At 30.1% G+C, this 16,881-nt stretch overlaps 1 protein-coding gene across 1 annotated transcript in view; it reads right to left on the reverse strand.

Moving 5' to 3' along the window:
• The window catches only part of Wdfy2 (WD repeat and FYVE domain containing 2), a 50,965-nt gene that overhangs the window by 26,931 nt on the left and 7,153 nt on the right, over positions 1–16,881 (reverse strand). The window contains exons 2-4 of the mRNA XM_067287160.1: positions 5,808–6,013; positions 1,608–1,675; positions 1,443–1,516 (exon numbers count right to left, since the gene is read on the reverse strand). Of these exons, the coding sequence (XP_067143261.1) occupies positions 1,443–1,516; positions 1,608–1,675; positions 5,808–5,965 (300 nt within the window). The 5' untranslated portion in view covers positions 5,966–6,013. The remainder of the gene's footprint in view (positions 1–1,442; positions 1,517–1,607; positions 1,676–5,807; positions 6,014–16,881) is intronic.

The following is a 16,881-nucleotide window of genomic DNA, read 5'->3' on the forward strand; positions in this document are numbered from 1 at the left end:
TCCTACTTTCTTTGACATGTTGATTTTTGGTATTCGTGGTCGTTGTGTGGGATCTGTGCCTGTATATTTAGTGAGTGTTTCCTGAAATATAAGTGAGAGTGTATTAACTAAATCCATGTCTATGTTATCAGTGATGGATGAGGAAATGTCTGTAGTATCATTAGTGGTAATTGTTGTATGTGTGTTATTATCAATGCTTGTTGCTGGATTATCCTGACAGGTTACATGATCTTCATTAATGTTAGATGTTTCTGTCTGTTGATGTATTTGATCAGCCATTTGTTGTTTGATAAGTTCAAGTGTTGTTTGTGGAATAAGGTTGTTGTGTATAATTGTTCTTTTTTGATCAACAACCCTTTGTTCAGTGACAGTGAGGTGAGGATATTGTTGTGTGAATTTATGGTGTAGTTGTTGTCTGTATGCTGTCATGTTTGTTTCAAATTTTGTGATCGTGTAATAAGTATGGATGATAAACTCATTCATTTCTACTGTCCATTTCATCCGTTGGCGTGGTTTTCCAGCCTTTGTGGTCTGTGGATGCATTGCCACAGAAACACCAAGGCTGGGTTGGTTCCTCACATCTGTTGAGGGCATTGCAGTAGCCATGCTTGGGCCGGTGCTGCTTTCGCCACCGGTAAACAAGGGAGACTGTGGCATATTTTTCGAACGTGAGCCTCTGCCTAACCCATGCACGCAGACCTTGTTAACCCAGGTATCCAAGCCAGTATCAAACTTAGGCCTGGTTACTACCATGATAAATATATACACAGAATGTGGGTGTGGTCATTCTTAGCTTCATTTCTCCCCATTGACCTTACTGGTGTCCCTACCAGGAGCTTGTGCTCCAGCCTGCATTGCCCTATGGATCAGTAAAATTACTGGGCTCTCCCACCACGCCCAGGTGGTGACCACGGGAGAGTTATTATTATTATTATCTCGTCTCGATTATATATATAGATTCACGTATTTTATTATTTTTAGGCTAACATCTTTAAATTCAAATTCTTGTTCTTTAAATTTGTACTTATGTTCTTTTAAATTTTTATTTACATTCTTTTATACTTCTGTTCCTTTATATTCCGTAACTGAAAAAAGATCAGTGAAACTGATCGAAAATGTTTTTATTTTTATTAAAATTGTTGCTAGATTTATAAAAGATGTAAGTGAACTATTTCCTCCAGTTATTTTCAAAACTCAGGAATAGTACATTTGAAAATTCATTAATTTCAACTTAGTAAATGTTTTTACTCCCTCTAATTAGTAATAAAATCAGAAAGCATAGTCAAAATCAGTTTTGAATTTTATTATCTAGAAAATTATTACCGTATTTTACGGACTATAAGACACTTTTTTCTTCGAAAAATTGCCTCCAAAATTAAGGTGCGTCTTATAGTCCGTAAAATACGGTATATTATATTATAATACATATTAAATATACTTACTGATATAGATCCATTTTCCATGCCAATAAAAAGCCTTTTTGTTTCTGGATTATATACCATTGCAGTTGCTGGAGCTAATTTAAAATAATGCATATTATATAAAAAGTAATAATTTAGATTATAAATAAAATAATGTTAATTAGTTTAAAAGTATTTTTAACTTACAAGGCATGGTATGACAAATACTTGGCCAATATTGTCCAGTGTCTCGTTTTAGCCATACTCTTACCGTTCTAAAATTTTTAGAACAATTTTATTGGAATTTGAAGCTTAACAAAAACTCTAAACTTCATTATATAAATTATTACATAAAGTACAACAAATCATAAAACTAAATTATTAAAATAAAATTAGATCATTATACTACTTATTTTCAATATATTTAGTTAACTTTAATGATTTAAAATACATAATTATATAAGAAAAACATTTATAATCATTGCTATTCTAAAAACTTTTAAAAAATTCAATTGTGTAAAAAAGTTTGATTTTATTTTAAAATATACTTATCTTCAATATAAGATAAGATATGATTTCAGTAGTATGTGTTTGATTAATTCTCATTGGATGACTATCATATGAAATTAATACAGATATATAAACAAACACAAAACAGTACATACAAGAAAAAAAATCTGCATATTGTCATATATTATAAAATTGATTGGAATGATGTTGTGAGATTCAATCCGCAGGTCAGTCGGTGAGACTTGACCCTTGTACAGTGCCTGGATCGGTGAGATCTAGTCTCGATATCACTGGATGGCTAGGAGGGCTATAAGTCGATAAGTGTCCATTGAATTTTCTAGTGGTAGCTGTATTGTTCATTCAGCGAATGGTTGTAGCACTTTCTGTAGCACTGAAGAGGAACTAGAAAAATAAAACTAGCCCAAAATGCATATGTGAACGTACAATAAGGAGTTTCTTAACCTGAATTGCTGTAAGATAGTCTACCGAGGTGAATTCTTTTGGATTAAAGAGAGAACCATTCACTGAAGGTGTCCGTTCTCCGAGTAATAACTGATATCAACACCAGTTAAATAAAACAACAAATTTAATATGGAACAAAAAGAGGTTAAATACATAGGGGGATATTACAGTCTATAACTACTTAACCTCTTGATGTATTAATTAATTAGAACTCTATATAAAAATCAATAAAAAATACTTAAAACTGATAAAAACGAAAGAAATGTGTTAATTTTGAAGAAAAAGCTTCAAAGTACAATTTCCTTTTTCTCGCCTTAGTGCGAAACTTGACACTGATGAGTCATTGTTTACACAGCTGGATGACCTTGAGAACAGCTGGTGTCGTGTTTCGCGGGACATTCTCATGAAACTCTCGGGAGGAGAAGGGTAAAAAGTAGGGTGAATACTAGATGGCAGTATATTTCTAAATATTTTTTTAAAATTACGATTTTAATTGAAATTTTCGATTCCCCCGACTTAATTAAACGTATATATAATAAAATCTATTAATTAAAAAAATTAAAAACTATTGGATGTTGTTTTTGACAACAGAAAATAGCTTTAAATAACTTTACCGAAGTAAAATCGGCGCTCTAGAACTTTAGAAGGATGAATGAAGTTTTATAAAAAAATTTCATATTTAAACAATTGAGCGTTAATCGTGCGTCATTAAAGGTTAATTAAAATCGCAATAAAATTTTTTCGCGCGGGTAAAAATTTTTCAAAAAATTTGGAGACTTAGAAAACATTCCAAAGATGCAAAAAAAAAAAAAAATTTTTCCGGGCCAAAAGTACCGTTTTGTTTGTAACGCTATGAAACTTGCCCCAGTTAACTCGGGTCCGGACGGCAAGCGGTTAACAACTAACGAACCAAGAGAGAGAGTTTACAAATGGAAGTACAATTCTAAGTACGATACCTCATGAAGATAACTCTATGTTTATGGATCTTATTCATACGACGTTGGGGAGATGATTGTGGATCTAGTAGAGGTAGTGTCAGACCGTCATCGGATTTCATAGAGAAGACGAGAGTTGGACAGACGGAAGCTGGGCCTGTCACTTCTTGGAGCATGTATGCCTCTATTATGGCGGGTCCACTTATGTCTACTGTTGATGTCCGCCTCGAGACTTGAGTTCTAGCCCCTTTTATATGCATTGAGCATGGAAGAGAAGTTAGGTGAGTTTGATTTAATGTGGTCTAAGTTTGAGATGTGTCATTGCATCAGCCAGAGCAGTCTGACTCTTTTTACCATATAAGGCACAAAGTTCTTAGATGTCACAATCAAGGTGTCGGGACTCTTCTTTCCCTCATAATCTAACCAATTTTGATGTTTCTCCATCATTAATAACCATATGTTTAGCTTTTCTCAACACTTATTCCACTTATTCAAAACATTGTTAAAATTGTAGATTTGTACAGTTATTTGATTGTCCTTATCAATCGGATCAGAGGTCCCCGGCAATGCCAGGTGATGGGAAACAAAAGTGGATTTTTTCCACTTCTGTATTAACTGCATATTAGTTTAACCAATTAATCTCATTACTAAATTGCCCCCTCCAGAATCTCACAATATATTATTTTGCATAACTGCAAGCTTTTCTTTGATGATATTTTTTTCTACAACACAACACATTGCTATGATAACAAAATTTATAGTTCAATCATTTATAGTTCCTAATCATTTATAGTTCCTACCATTAAAATTTCTAATTATTATTATTGTTTCTATTATTAGATTATAAATGTCACATTTATTATATTTTGTCCAGTTTCAAATTCAGTCACAAATCTTGTGATTTTGATTTAATAATAATAAATAAGATTGTGCTATTTGTATTATAAGTCTTATGTGCAGTTCACAAAAACTATTAAAAAAATATTTAAAAAACTGACTGCTCTGGCTTTCAAGCCATACGACATTTTTGTGAATAGTCAAAGTCATTACCCGAATGCCCGAATTAGTGCAAACGTTTGCAACAATAGCAAGGCAGAAAATAAAATTTGTTCATTCAAAAAATTACGAATAGGACATAATTCCATATATGCTATATGGTATTATTATCCAGATGATGATTGCCTGATCTAAACTAAATTCATAGGCCATTGATAGTTTGGGAGTCGTCTTATAGGACAGATATATACTAAAACTATAAAACTTTGCTGAAAATTTATACCTCATCTTATCCACGGAAATATACGGTAAATGAAACAAAAATTATAACAAAATGTAAATGTTAATTAATTATTAATTCTTGAAAAATGACATGGGTGGAAGTAACCAAAAATAAAAATAAAACTTATTATGTACAGAACTGACGAAGGTAAGTTTAGGTGGTGAGAATTCAAATGTTAAGTTACAAAAGTGATTTGCTAGCCATTTCAAGGGGTGGGAAATGTATTTGCCATTTTTGCATTTATAATGTCATTTATGATCTAAGTGACTAATAAAATTTGCAGTTATCAAGTAGGTGTAATTTTTCAAACATTTTTGCATTTTTCAATAAATGGTTAATTAAAAATTACATCTAAGCAACCACAAAGTTGTTAAGATCATAAATGACATCATAAATGTGAGAATATCAAATATCTTCCCACACTATCATAACTTCACTTTATCCAAGTCAAAAAACCTGTCAATGAAATTTATTTTTTCATTTTTGATGTTAATTGCACAATGGTAACAGGCTTTGAGGTATGTAATTTATCTTCCCACATTTTAAAGTGACCAACAAATCATCTTCGTAATACAACCTTTGAACTTTCACCACAAATGCTGTCATCATGATCATTTAAGTTTCTTTTCATTATGCTACTGCACTATAGTTCTTGTTGAATGAATGAATAACTCAAGAAAATTTTATGGTTTCTTGGTACCATAAGCTTAATTCCAACAATAACACACAAGTTTAACAACATTAATATGTATGACGATAAGTGATGATTGACAACTTAACAATCAGATTAGTCTTCTCTAACAGATAGAGTATTGTTCAGTTTTTTTTACAACCTGACCTCATCTCTGTTCCTATTTTCAGTCAGTCTTTATTCAACACCTACAGTCAAAATTCATCATCTGAAAAAGTATTTGAACAGATTTTTTGTTTTCATTTTAAAATATTTTGTATGTAATTAATTGTTTCAGAATACTGAAGATGGGATTTCATGTTTTTGTAAGGTTAGTTATGGATGATAATGTCTGTTATTTAGAATGTCTGCTATTTAGAGGTGAATATAATAGATGTCCTATTTAAAGGGTCTGGTGATTATAAAAATGTCTATTAAGTAGAGATGTCTGCTATTCAGGAGTGTCCATTAATGGAGATTTCACTGTATAACTACATATTTTATTAGATCTATGTTAAATTTACATATATGAAATATATAAATTTACTTACCGATCATCACTAATGCTTATGACACCTTCAATTCCAGTCAATATAACAGCAACATTAACAATGTCTTGGTGGCCTTCAAGTTTACTTATAAGTTGTGGTTTGCGAGCATTAACGAACTGTGTGCTAGATCCAGCAACTGGTTTTATTTCTGCAGCCATATTTAGAATTTAAGAAACACAAAAACTACTTTCATTTACAACACTATCCTAAAAAAATAAAGTTAAAAATTATCAATTACATTAAATAAATATACATGTATTTTTTAAATAAAAAAATACATATATGATACAATTTCAAAAATATCTATATAAACTACAGCATCATTATTTTGGAAGATGTTCAAGATTGATAGACAATGTGAAAAAGAAATGTAGAGTACTGTACTAAATCAGTGTTTATATCTATGGGATAGGGTGGTGGTAGTGGTGGTAATTACCCTGTCAATGATAAAATACTTTTTATCAATTCTTAAAAGAGTTAAATATACAAATATGAATATCTATTAACCCAATTTTTGATTAAGACCACATGATCTGCCAGACTATAGCCCAATATAATCCAGCAGATCATTTAGTTAAACATAACATATATATATATCGTTACATAACTCTGGATATCTTCTATTTCGAAGTTAAGACAATGAAGAAAATATACATTTTCAAGTCTATGTTTTAATCCATTTTTTACACCAGCCACAGAAGTAACAGCTAAAAATACATGAAGATAAACTTCACGAAAAACAAACAGTAAGTAGAAAATTCACATGGTTAAAACGATATCAACGTCAGCCTTTCTATGGAGGATCTGACGTTTTCACATTAAAAACGGAAGTATAATCTTCTTACCATACCATCAAGTCCTTAACATATTTATAACTGGTCTGGCCCTCTAGTGGTGGTTCTGAGTATTCCAATTTCATTCATTTACATGTCAGAAGATATCCAGAGTTATGTAACGACATGTAAATGAATGAAATTGGAATACTCAGAACCACCACTAAAGGGCCAGACCAGTTATAAATATGTTAAGGACTTGATGGTATGGTAAGAAGATTATACTTCCGTTTTTAATGTGAAAACGTCAGATCCTCCATAGAAAGGCTGACGTTGATATCGTTTTAACCATGTGAATTTTCTACTTACTGTTTGTTTTTTCATGAAGTTTATCTTCATGTATTTTTAGCTGTTACTTCTGTGGCTGGTGTAAAAAATGGATTAAAACATAGACTTGAAAATGTATATTTTCTTCATTGTCTTAACTTCGAAATATATATATATATTTTACTAAAACTGTTAGGAGTGTGCTAAAAATATTTATTTAGATATATTTCAGAATTTGTATCTTCTTTTTTTATACTCTAATTTTTTATAAAGAACAATTGAAAAAATAAGATTCTCTAATTTTACAAAAAAATGAAAACCTAACTATTAAGTTAAAGTATGACAGAAAATAGAAATAATCTTAATAACAATAAATTTTTTTATATTAATACGGATATCAACAATGCATAATATAAGAAAAGTAGCTAACAGCAATAAATAAAACTAAATCTATAAAATAGTACAATTTTTATTAAAACAAATATTCATATCCAATGGAACCATTAGTAAATCTTAGTAAAGAAGCTACTTTTCACTTAATATGCATGGATGTGTTTAATTGGTTCATACCATATGGTTATTCTACATTATATTACGTTACATTATATTACATACATTACATTATATATAGTATAGAATACCATTGGTATCCTACACTATATATAACTGTAGAATAACCAAAAACATTCACAGAAGCTGAAAACAAAAACTAATAATTTACTTTTTTTTTTTATTCTATTCAAATGCAACTATCATTTGTTTTGTAAGTTTATCCTGAAAAAGATTAGTTAAATAAAGCTGAAAACATTAGAAATTAATGTGTTTAATGCAATTTTTTAAGGTATTTGTGGAGTGTTTTACTTAGTGCTTCAATACTTCTTCCAGCAATTATTTTCTTAAAAAAAAAAAAAAAAAAAAAAAAAAAAAAAAAAAAAAAAAAAATTTGTGCCTCTTCTTCAGTCCTCTTCAGGTATACAAGCAGAAAAAAAGAATTCAAGAGAGTTTCAAAATTTCATAAAATTTTCACATAGCTAACAATATTGGAGTGTTCTATACATTTAGAAATTTAAAGTGGCAGATATCCAATTAAATTTGAATATAGCTCCAAATTATTCAAAAAATACAGTGGAGTGTATAGAACACTTCAATGTCATTAGTACATTAAAATTCTATCAAATTTTTGGAAATTCTTTCAAATTCTTTTTTCTACTTGTGTATTTGAAGAGGACCGATAAAGAAACTGAAAATGTTTACTTTTTTTAAAGAAAATAATTGCTGGAAGAAGTATTGAAGCACTAGATAAATTACTATAGAATAACCAAATAATTCTTGACAAACACTCAATACTATGATCACTACTTCTTCAAAATATATAAATACTAAAATGAAATTAGCACTTAACTTTAGCACTTAAAATATAGTCATATTAAGAATACGGAACATTTAAAAAGATGTTCAAAAATGCCAAAAATTACAAGCATTCAAAAACAAATAGAGTATAATGGTACTTAATAACACTTTATAATTATACAAATTTGACAATTCAACTATAAAATATTTAAAATTATTAAAAAAAACCTTAATTGAAGAAAAGCATTTTTGCCCTTATAACAATTAAAGGTTTTTTTTCAATTAAAAATTGAATACCTTTATAATCTTAAAGTAAAAAATTAATAAAAAGTACATGGCCGATGTTATTTACATTTAATAAATACAGTCAAACCTGTTTTTATGCGCTCTTTTTATGTGCGTTTTTTATTTGTGCGATTTTTTTAATGCGAATTTTTAATTTGTGCGGTATAGTTGGTGACTAGTCTCGTGCGATTCGTCATGTCTTACGTTGACTTATTATAGCTAAATAAACTTATTATAGCATAAATGCACTTATTATAGTAATATTATTGCATGAATATGCGAAAAATGAAATAATTTACTTTTTAAGTCAACAAAACACCACCTGGACAAAAATATGTAAAGCAGACGATAGACCAGACGATGCAGTCAAGTGCTGACATCTGTTGTCAATAAATTCTATTTCGTACGGTTTTGAGTTATTTTCTATGTGAGACTTTTTTTATGCGGTCCCTGTTGACCGCATAAAAAAATATTTTTTTAATTGTGTCGCGAAAACTATTATTTACAGCCATTCGTGAAGTTTCGTGAGATTTTTTTTAATGCGTTTTTTTTAATGCGGTCCCTATCCCCCGCATAAAAACAGGTTTGACTGTATATAAAAATATAAATACGACTATTTTATCTTTGTATAGTCGTATTTATATTTTTATATATTTATTAAATCTTTATAATCCTTTTTGAATGATTTGAAAAAAAATTCAAATAAAATCTTTTTAAGACATTAACAACAAATTGTACTGGTAAAAAATTATTTTTTAACAGTAATTTTAAATTGAAGAAACCTTAATTATTCTAAAATTAAAGATACTTTTCATCAATAGAAGTGTTTTAGAATAAATAATTAACACAGTTCCAATTATTTAAAATAATAAATCTACTATAGTAATAAATTAACCACTGGACAAAAGATGGAATATAGAATTAGGTATATTTCTGAATGTTAGAATGACATTTTCCATCCCTAGGTTATTTGACTTCACCAAATCTCAAAAGATAGACAGCAGCTTAGAACTGTAGCTAAGCACCAAGAACTCAGATCAAACAGATTATTAAAGATTTAAACATTACAGATCAAACAGATTATTAAAGATTTACAAAACATTACTTCTATGGATAGTAAACAAACAAAAAAAAATCCATCACAAGCTACATTCAGTGTTAGGTCTGAAAGTAATAACTAAGCTGCATGAAACCATTTATTGTACTATTGAACTATTGTAAATAGTGTTAAAATTTTGAAATTTTTTAAAATTATCTTTAAACAAAACATACAGTATTTATTTAATGAATTAATTACTCAAATAAAACAGTTTTTAACATAACTTGTGAAAAACAAAAGACAAGTTCACTGAACTAAAGGAGGCATTAACAACAAATGTAAACCAAAAGTAAAAATGTATGCTATAATAACATCTTCTGGCACTAATATTTAGTGTGGTCACCCCTGGCCTTGATCACTCTGTGGCACTTTTATACCACAAAAAGGATGACGCAATCACTCGTAATGTTGCTGGTCTTGTAAAACACAATCTTACCAATCGTTGATACAATTACACAATAACTTAATGAAGTTGCATCAGATTTTCAGAAAATCTTTGACTTTAAACTAAACAACCTGAAAATGCTAATATATAAACAAGGCTACTAATAGAATTATATAAAACAATAAGATGCTAACTCTTTACTCAATGCATAACACATACCATACAATTAACTTTATTGCTTAATATCCTTAAATGTGATATCACTTAATATTAAGTAATTACTCTGTGGCCTACACCATATTAATGTATATATTAGATATAAGTTTAGTTTTAAGTTTTCTTTCTTCTTCCTTTTGTTTTCTCGAATTTTCTATTAACATTCTTTCCTGTGGGTGGGTAACCCTTTCCACGAATCGCGGTTAACAATGGAAAGTGAAGTCCCTGAGGCTACTAAACAATAAGAATGTTCATTCTTGGGTCGGACTCTCGGCGAAGATAGACGTGCAAAAGTTATGCTCCTGCTCGTCATCTGGAAAAACAAAGGGAGACAAAGGTGGCCTACAGAAAGAGAAAGGACCCTGCTAACATAAAGAGAGAACGTCCCTTGTACAAAGGAGAATCTTCGAAGAGATCCGAAAAAGATCAGCAAGAAACGATTTAGAGTGGTCCCTCACCAGAAGAGCGTCAATACCAAACAGAGAACCTGGGTATTCCTTATAACCTCCTCTATCATACTAAACTTCTTGCTATTCTTCCTTTCCTTTTTAGTTTGTAATTTAGTGTAAGTTAGTTGTAAGATTACAAGTCTGTGTTTTCTTAATTGTCACGCACGGGTTCTTTTGTTCTGTATTCGCTTGATTCCGTGCCCCAGTTTGGGATATTGTATAACATTAAGAGTTGGAATCCAAAAAAATCCTGTATATTGCTAATCACGTAAGAAAAAAATAAATAATCGTTGTTATTTTTTTTTTGTGTACTGCCTCTCATGGACTATTGTACACTCGCATGACTATCACAACTTTTATTCATAAGATGTTTAGTTTGCACATTATGCTCTTATTATTGATATACAGTAGAGCATCGTTTATCCGAAAGCTGGTCAACTGAAACGTCAGTTAACCGAAAGCTTTCCAGTCGAACTGTGTCTTGCTGAATCGAATGTTTCTGATACTAGATTAATATATTTTTTCGTAATAATCAGTTATCCAAACAACCCCGGTCCCCAATTGATTTGGATAAACGATGCTCTACTGTATTACATTTTATATATTTGTTGTTATTTCTGTTTTTGTTATTAATATAATTTCCTGCCTATAATCTACAGATTCTGTTTAAAAAAATTTTCAGATCTCAGCAGTATAGATTATAGGCCATTGTGTATCATCTGGAAAAATTTGTCCACATCAAAAAAATGGTTGTAAAATCATTTCACTTTTGCTATATTAAAAAATATGAAATAAGAAAGTACTCTATCAAACATATTGAAAAACTTGAAATTTATAAAGCACAAGTAAAAACAACTTGTATCAATCATAGGGATGCCGACTCTCTGTCTACAGCATGGAAATCGTTTTATGAAGATAAACTGTAATTATTAGGAGACTAATTTTTAACGTGAAACTGTTGAGCTATTTATATATTTATTTCTTATATCTTTATCTTTATTTTGTATTTATTCCCCCTAAGCCAGTGGTTCTTAACCTTTTAGTGATAAGGGACCATTTATCAAAATTTTTCTCTTGCCATGGACCACGAGCTGTTTGGCAGTAATATGTGCTTATAAGGTGGTTCTATAAATTAAACACGTACAAAATTATTCGGAACCAAGAGCATTATATTATTTGCAAAAATGTTACATTAATTATATTATTTTAGTGCAATTTTTGTAACTGCATAGTGTTTACCAACTGCTGGATTCTTTGTTCAGTGCTACTCAAAGCCAAACGCATGTCGGCACTGGCATCCAACCGATTTCGATGTTTATTTTTAATTATCAAAAGCACTGAGAATCCTTGTTCGCATAAATATGTGGTTGAAAATAAAGTTAGGTACCGTAAAGCGATTTCTCGAATTTTAGAGGAAGCAATAGCTTTTTAGCTCCAAAAATCTTCAAGATTAATTCCTGTCTCAAAAGTATCCTTGCAGTTACTATCCTGTTGCATTTCAATTAACTCTTCTTGTGTTTCATCCGGCACCTCAGAAATATTGACTATGAAAGGATTGCGGATCAGTTTCCGAATACCTTTGTCCTTGCAGTCAGGAAAATAGCGATTGAATTCATTTTTCAAGTTTTGCAAATGGAATGTAATGTTCTTTTGTATTTGTCCTTTAATCTCAGCACACTTCTTCTCTGTGCCTTCTATATCTGTTACCAGACTACGGCGACACCTGGCGCAGGTTAGTAAGGTTAATAACGCGCCAAGGTATTTACTAGGGAAAGTTAAACCCAGAAAGGTTTCCTGTTGCCGTCTCTGGGACGCGATGTTATGCGTGGGAATAATGCCTTCCGGGAGGTCTTTTAAAGGAAACTGGCCCCTATTCAGGTGTTACAAACGTGGAGAAAACCTGGAAAACTCCACGTGGCCACCCTGTCCGAACGCGGCGGAACCCGCGACCAAACTCCCAGCGTTTAGCAACAGAACCGCTCGGCCACTGGTGGGCATCTCAGCACACTGTCTGTCAATGAGAGTTCAATGTATCAAACGCAAAAAAATTCTCTCTTTCAACTTTGCTGATCAATAGGTCGATTTTAACAATAAACGCACTGATTTTATCTTCAAATGCAAATATATTGCTAGTGCCTTCCAATTTCATATTTCCTGAACCTTGCAGTTGAAGGTTCAATTTATTTAGTTGTGCAAAAAAATCCACTAAATAAGCAAAATGTATTTGAAATTTGAACTGACAGAACTCGTCGTCATTTATTTAATAATTTTAGGATGACTTCACGGACCACTTCGGGTGCTTTCAGGGACCACCGGTTAAGAACCACTGCCCTAAGCACACAACATTGTACATGCATGCGCACTTATTATTTTTCATAATTTTAATTTATGTTCTATTTCTGTAATGTTCTTTTTACTTTATCGTTTAACTGACGAAGATCGTTAAAAACGATCGAAAACATTTTTACAATATTAAATTATTTGCTGGAGTGGTTAAAAAGGTGGTAATTTGTATAACATTGAATTCATTTATCCATTGGATCAACCGATCTGCCAAAATTCCAATGAACAATTTCCTAAAGGTATTTAGTAGCACAATAGCCATATTATAGTTCAAATTAAAAACCAGTGATATCTTTTGTTTATTGTTTATAACTGTATGTTGAGCTTGGTTTATACATAATTAAGCTTACATTTAATGTTATAAATTATTTATATATAACTCAACATTTTATTTAACTTACATTTGTTTTATATCTGTCAATTTTTTTGAAATAATTATGTATACTAAACAATTATCTTTTAGCTACAAATCTGCCCCTTTCAGTTTTCTAACAATTATTGATTTTTTGCAATGTAATTATCAGATTACTATATATGCTGGTGTACTGTACAGTACAAGTATAATATATCTAGCATATAAGTTGACTTAAAAATTTTCAGCTCAAAATTCTGTCTTAAACCTATCCCTATTATACAAATAGACCCCTAAACCATATCGTAAGCTAGTTATAAGCTAAAACTGAAATGTTAAGGTACCATACATGATAGTTTATGGTAAAAGCAACATAACTTTCATTGAGAGACAAACTGATACCTTTCAACATAATACAGTACAGTCTTGTTTTATGTAGGGTTGCATGTCAGTAGTTACTGCATAAAATAAAATTTCATACAAATTTGCATTCCATCCCAAATAATCCCAGATGATTGTCTAGACACTTAAGTAACCACTTATAATTAACAGAAAAACATTAAAATGTATTTAAAATACTTTACTTATATAACTTTCTTGAATGTTATAACACAACACAGGAAAGTAATTGTGTCAAATTTGACCTTCTGGGTTTCTTGCAAATCTCAACATTTTGAGACTTCCTGAACCCAAAGTAAAAAAAAATTCTGTGTGTGTGTGTGTGTGTGTGTGTACTGTACACACACAAATACCTGTTAGTGTATATTTCATTTAATATCTCAGGATGGGGTAAAAATTAAGAAACAAAATTTGGCATGGTAACTTACATATAAGGGGCATTGATGCTATTAAATTTTGGAACACAGAACAGGAGGATGAGGAGATAGAGGGGGGGTCACAGGTCATATCTCGACTGGAGTAAAACTTAATGAAAATTATACTTGTATGAGTTTTAAACTCTTAGAAACTCATCTCTACCTACAAAAGTAAGCCTTTTGCCTTTTTATAATAATTAATAATATAAAAGTTATTTTTTAACAAAATCTCATAATAGATGGCACCATATACAATTATTTCTTTTCTAGTTGTTATAACACCTGGAAAAGTGTCTTAGAAAATTTTCTAAAAAGGTGGGAGATGAAGCCTGGAGCAACATAACTTTTGGCAAATGGAGTCTGACAAAAGTGTGTGTTGCAAACTTTGTTGGTGAAGCTACAAAAATAAAGCAACTTGTTGCTGGATTTTTTTTTTTTTATTATAATGAACATTTTAGTCTGATTAATAAAATGGCCAGGACAACAATATGTAAAAAATATATTAATTAAATTAGAAGAAACAGTGTAAAAGGTCAACAGTCTTTAGGAAAGAGTTGACCTTTTACACTGTTGTGTTCCTGAGGTTTTAAAAACTACAAAATGTGAAGATATTGTTTCTTTTCATTTTAATGAATATTTTTTTTATACATATTTTAGTCTGATGTTATGAATATGCAGAGCAAAATTTTATTATATCATATAATATACTGTTTGAGAAAAATATGTATGCAAACCAGGGTGTTAAACTATAATGAGTAACATTCAATAGTTCTCTGTGTTTGGAATATAAAAAACTGGAAAAGCATGGTTTGCTGATTTAAGTGTCAGATTTGATGGCATCAGGAGTGAGTTAACATAACCATTTTCCATCCATTAAAATGTGAATCTGCACATAACAATGCCACATAAAACAAGATTCTACTGTGTATGTTATTAATTCATAAAAAATGGATGTGGGTAACAGAATCTAAGTATGACATCACTAAAACTCTTAATTACTTATATTGGTGAAAACTCTATTGTACATCAGGTCTAGTGATAAACAAATTTCAGCCAAAATTACTACTTTAAAATAAAATATTAATAATATATAAAACTTTTTTATATCAGTTTAATATTGATAAAAGTTTTTTTCTTTCCCTAATTTCAACAGTCATACAATTTCACAAAAGATTCATATTCCACTTATAAATGCATTTATAAGTGTAAATAAATAGGATTATTTATTAAAGGTCTGTGTTTTATGAGATTAATATGACTGTTGAAATTGGAAAAAGGAAAAACTTTAATCAGCATTTAATTAATATTAAAAAAGTTCTACAATCTAATATTAAACCTGGCCCATAGAAGATATTTTCATTCAGATATAAGTAAAATATTAATAGTTTACACTACATATTATTGTGATAATACTGCTATGGCATCTTATTACATTAAGTTGCATAAACTTGATGTTTATATACTGCATATGATGACGATAATTATCATTATATTAAACTGTACAGGTACAGTACATAATAGTAGAATACCATAGTATACTCAGCTGTTCAAAATAGTGCATGGTGTAGTATTCATATACACTGAATTATTATTATATTAACCTTAAGTAAAATAATTTCTCTCAAACTAAAGTTTCTGTTGGAAATGTTTGTGGTGGCTTGCTGGAGTTATAGTAAGTAATGCACAGTAATTGTTAGGAGTGCAATAGACACTTTTAAGCCAAATGCACTTTGATCTAAAAGATTCATTGTTCACAATTGTCAGGAGTAAAGTCAAGTAAGATTTACAGCATCTTACTTGACTTTAGAGCTGATATAAAAAGCAATCCTTTACTCTATAGTAAAGGATTGCATTTTGTATCAGCTCTATAAAATCAACCCCTAGTTTTAAGACTTAGAAATTTGAATTGTTATTATTATGTATGCTAGCATATAAAGTCTCATTTATAAAGCAAGGATTTCTGTGGATACATCAACACCTTTCTTGGCAAACAGCATAATGAACAATTGAAATGAACTATTTTTACATTTTGTCACAATTAGGTATAATAAAAATGTTCACACCAAAAATAATAATGGATAAAAGAAGAAAAATTGTCTTTCGATGCTACCTTTAATAAATAAAAACACAATGCAAAACAAAAACAAATAAAATAAACTTAAATTTTTGTTAATGTCAAAAAGCAAACAACTTTAAAATTAATGAACTTTAATGATTTTTTTTTTTACCGATGTTAACCTGTTCGTCCTTTTGCTTTTTTATACCAGCCACATTCCATTTTGAGTAAATGGATTAGTAACTTGGAATTTTTAGCCTCCAGAAGTCAGAGAGGATAGGAAAATAATTTTTCCGTGTGCTACTTAATAGTAAAATTGGGTAAAGACTGATTATCTGACTCCATTGGTTTTAAAAAATATTTTATTTTAATGATTTTCAAAAGCACTTTTTTGACAGCTAAGTCACATCTATCATCTTCAGGTGATAAATTCATAATTACTTGAATTTAGAAGATTATGAATTTTAACCTGAAGATAATATATGAATCAGCTGTCAAAACTGCTTGTGAAAATTGTTAAAGTTTGCTCATTTTAAAGTTATTAAATTTTTGCTTATCATATACTATATTTGATGTTGTGTACCAAGAAATCTAATTAAAAATATAATATGACAACAAAAGGCA

This window comes from Centruroides vittatus, unplaced genomic scaffold (genome assembly GCF_030686945.1).
Source record: "Centruroides vittatus isolate TY-2023 unplaced genomic scaffold, ASM3068694v2 scaffold_435, whole genome shotgun sequence".
NCBI lineage: Eukaryota > Metazoa > Arthropoda > Arachnida > Scorpiones > Buthidae > Centruroides > Centruroides vittatus.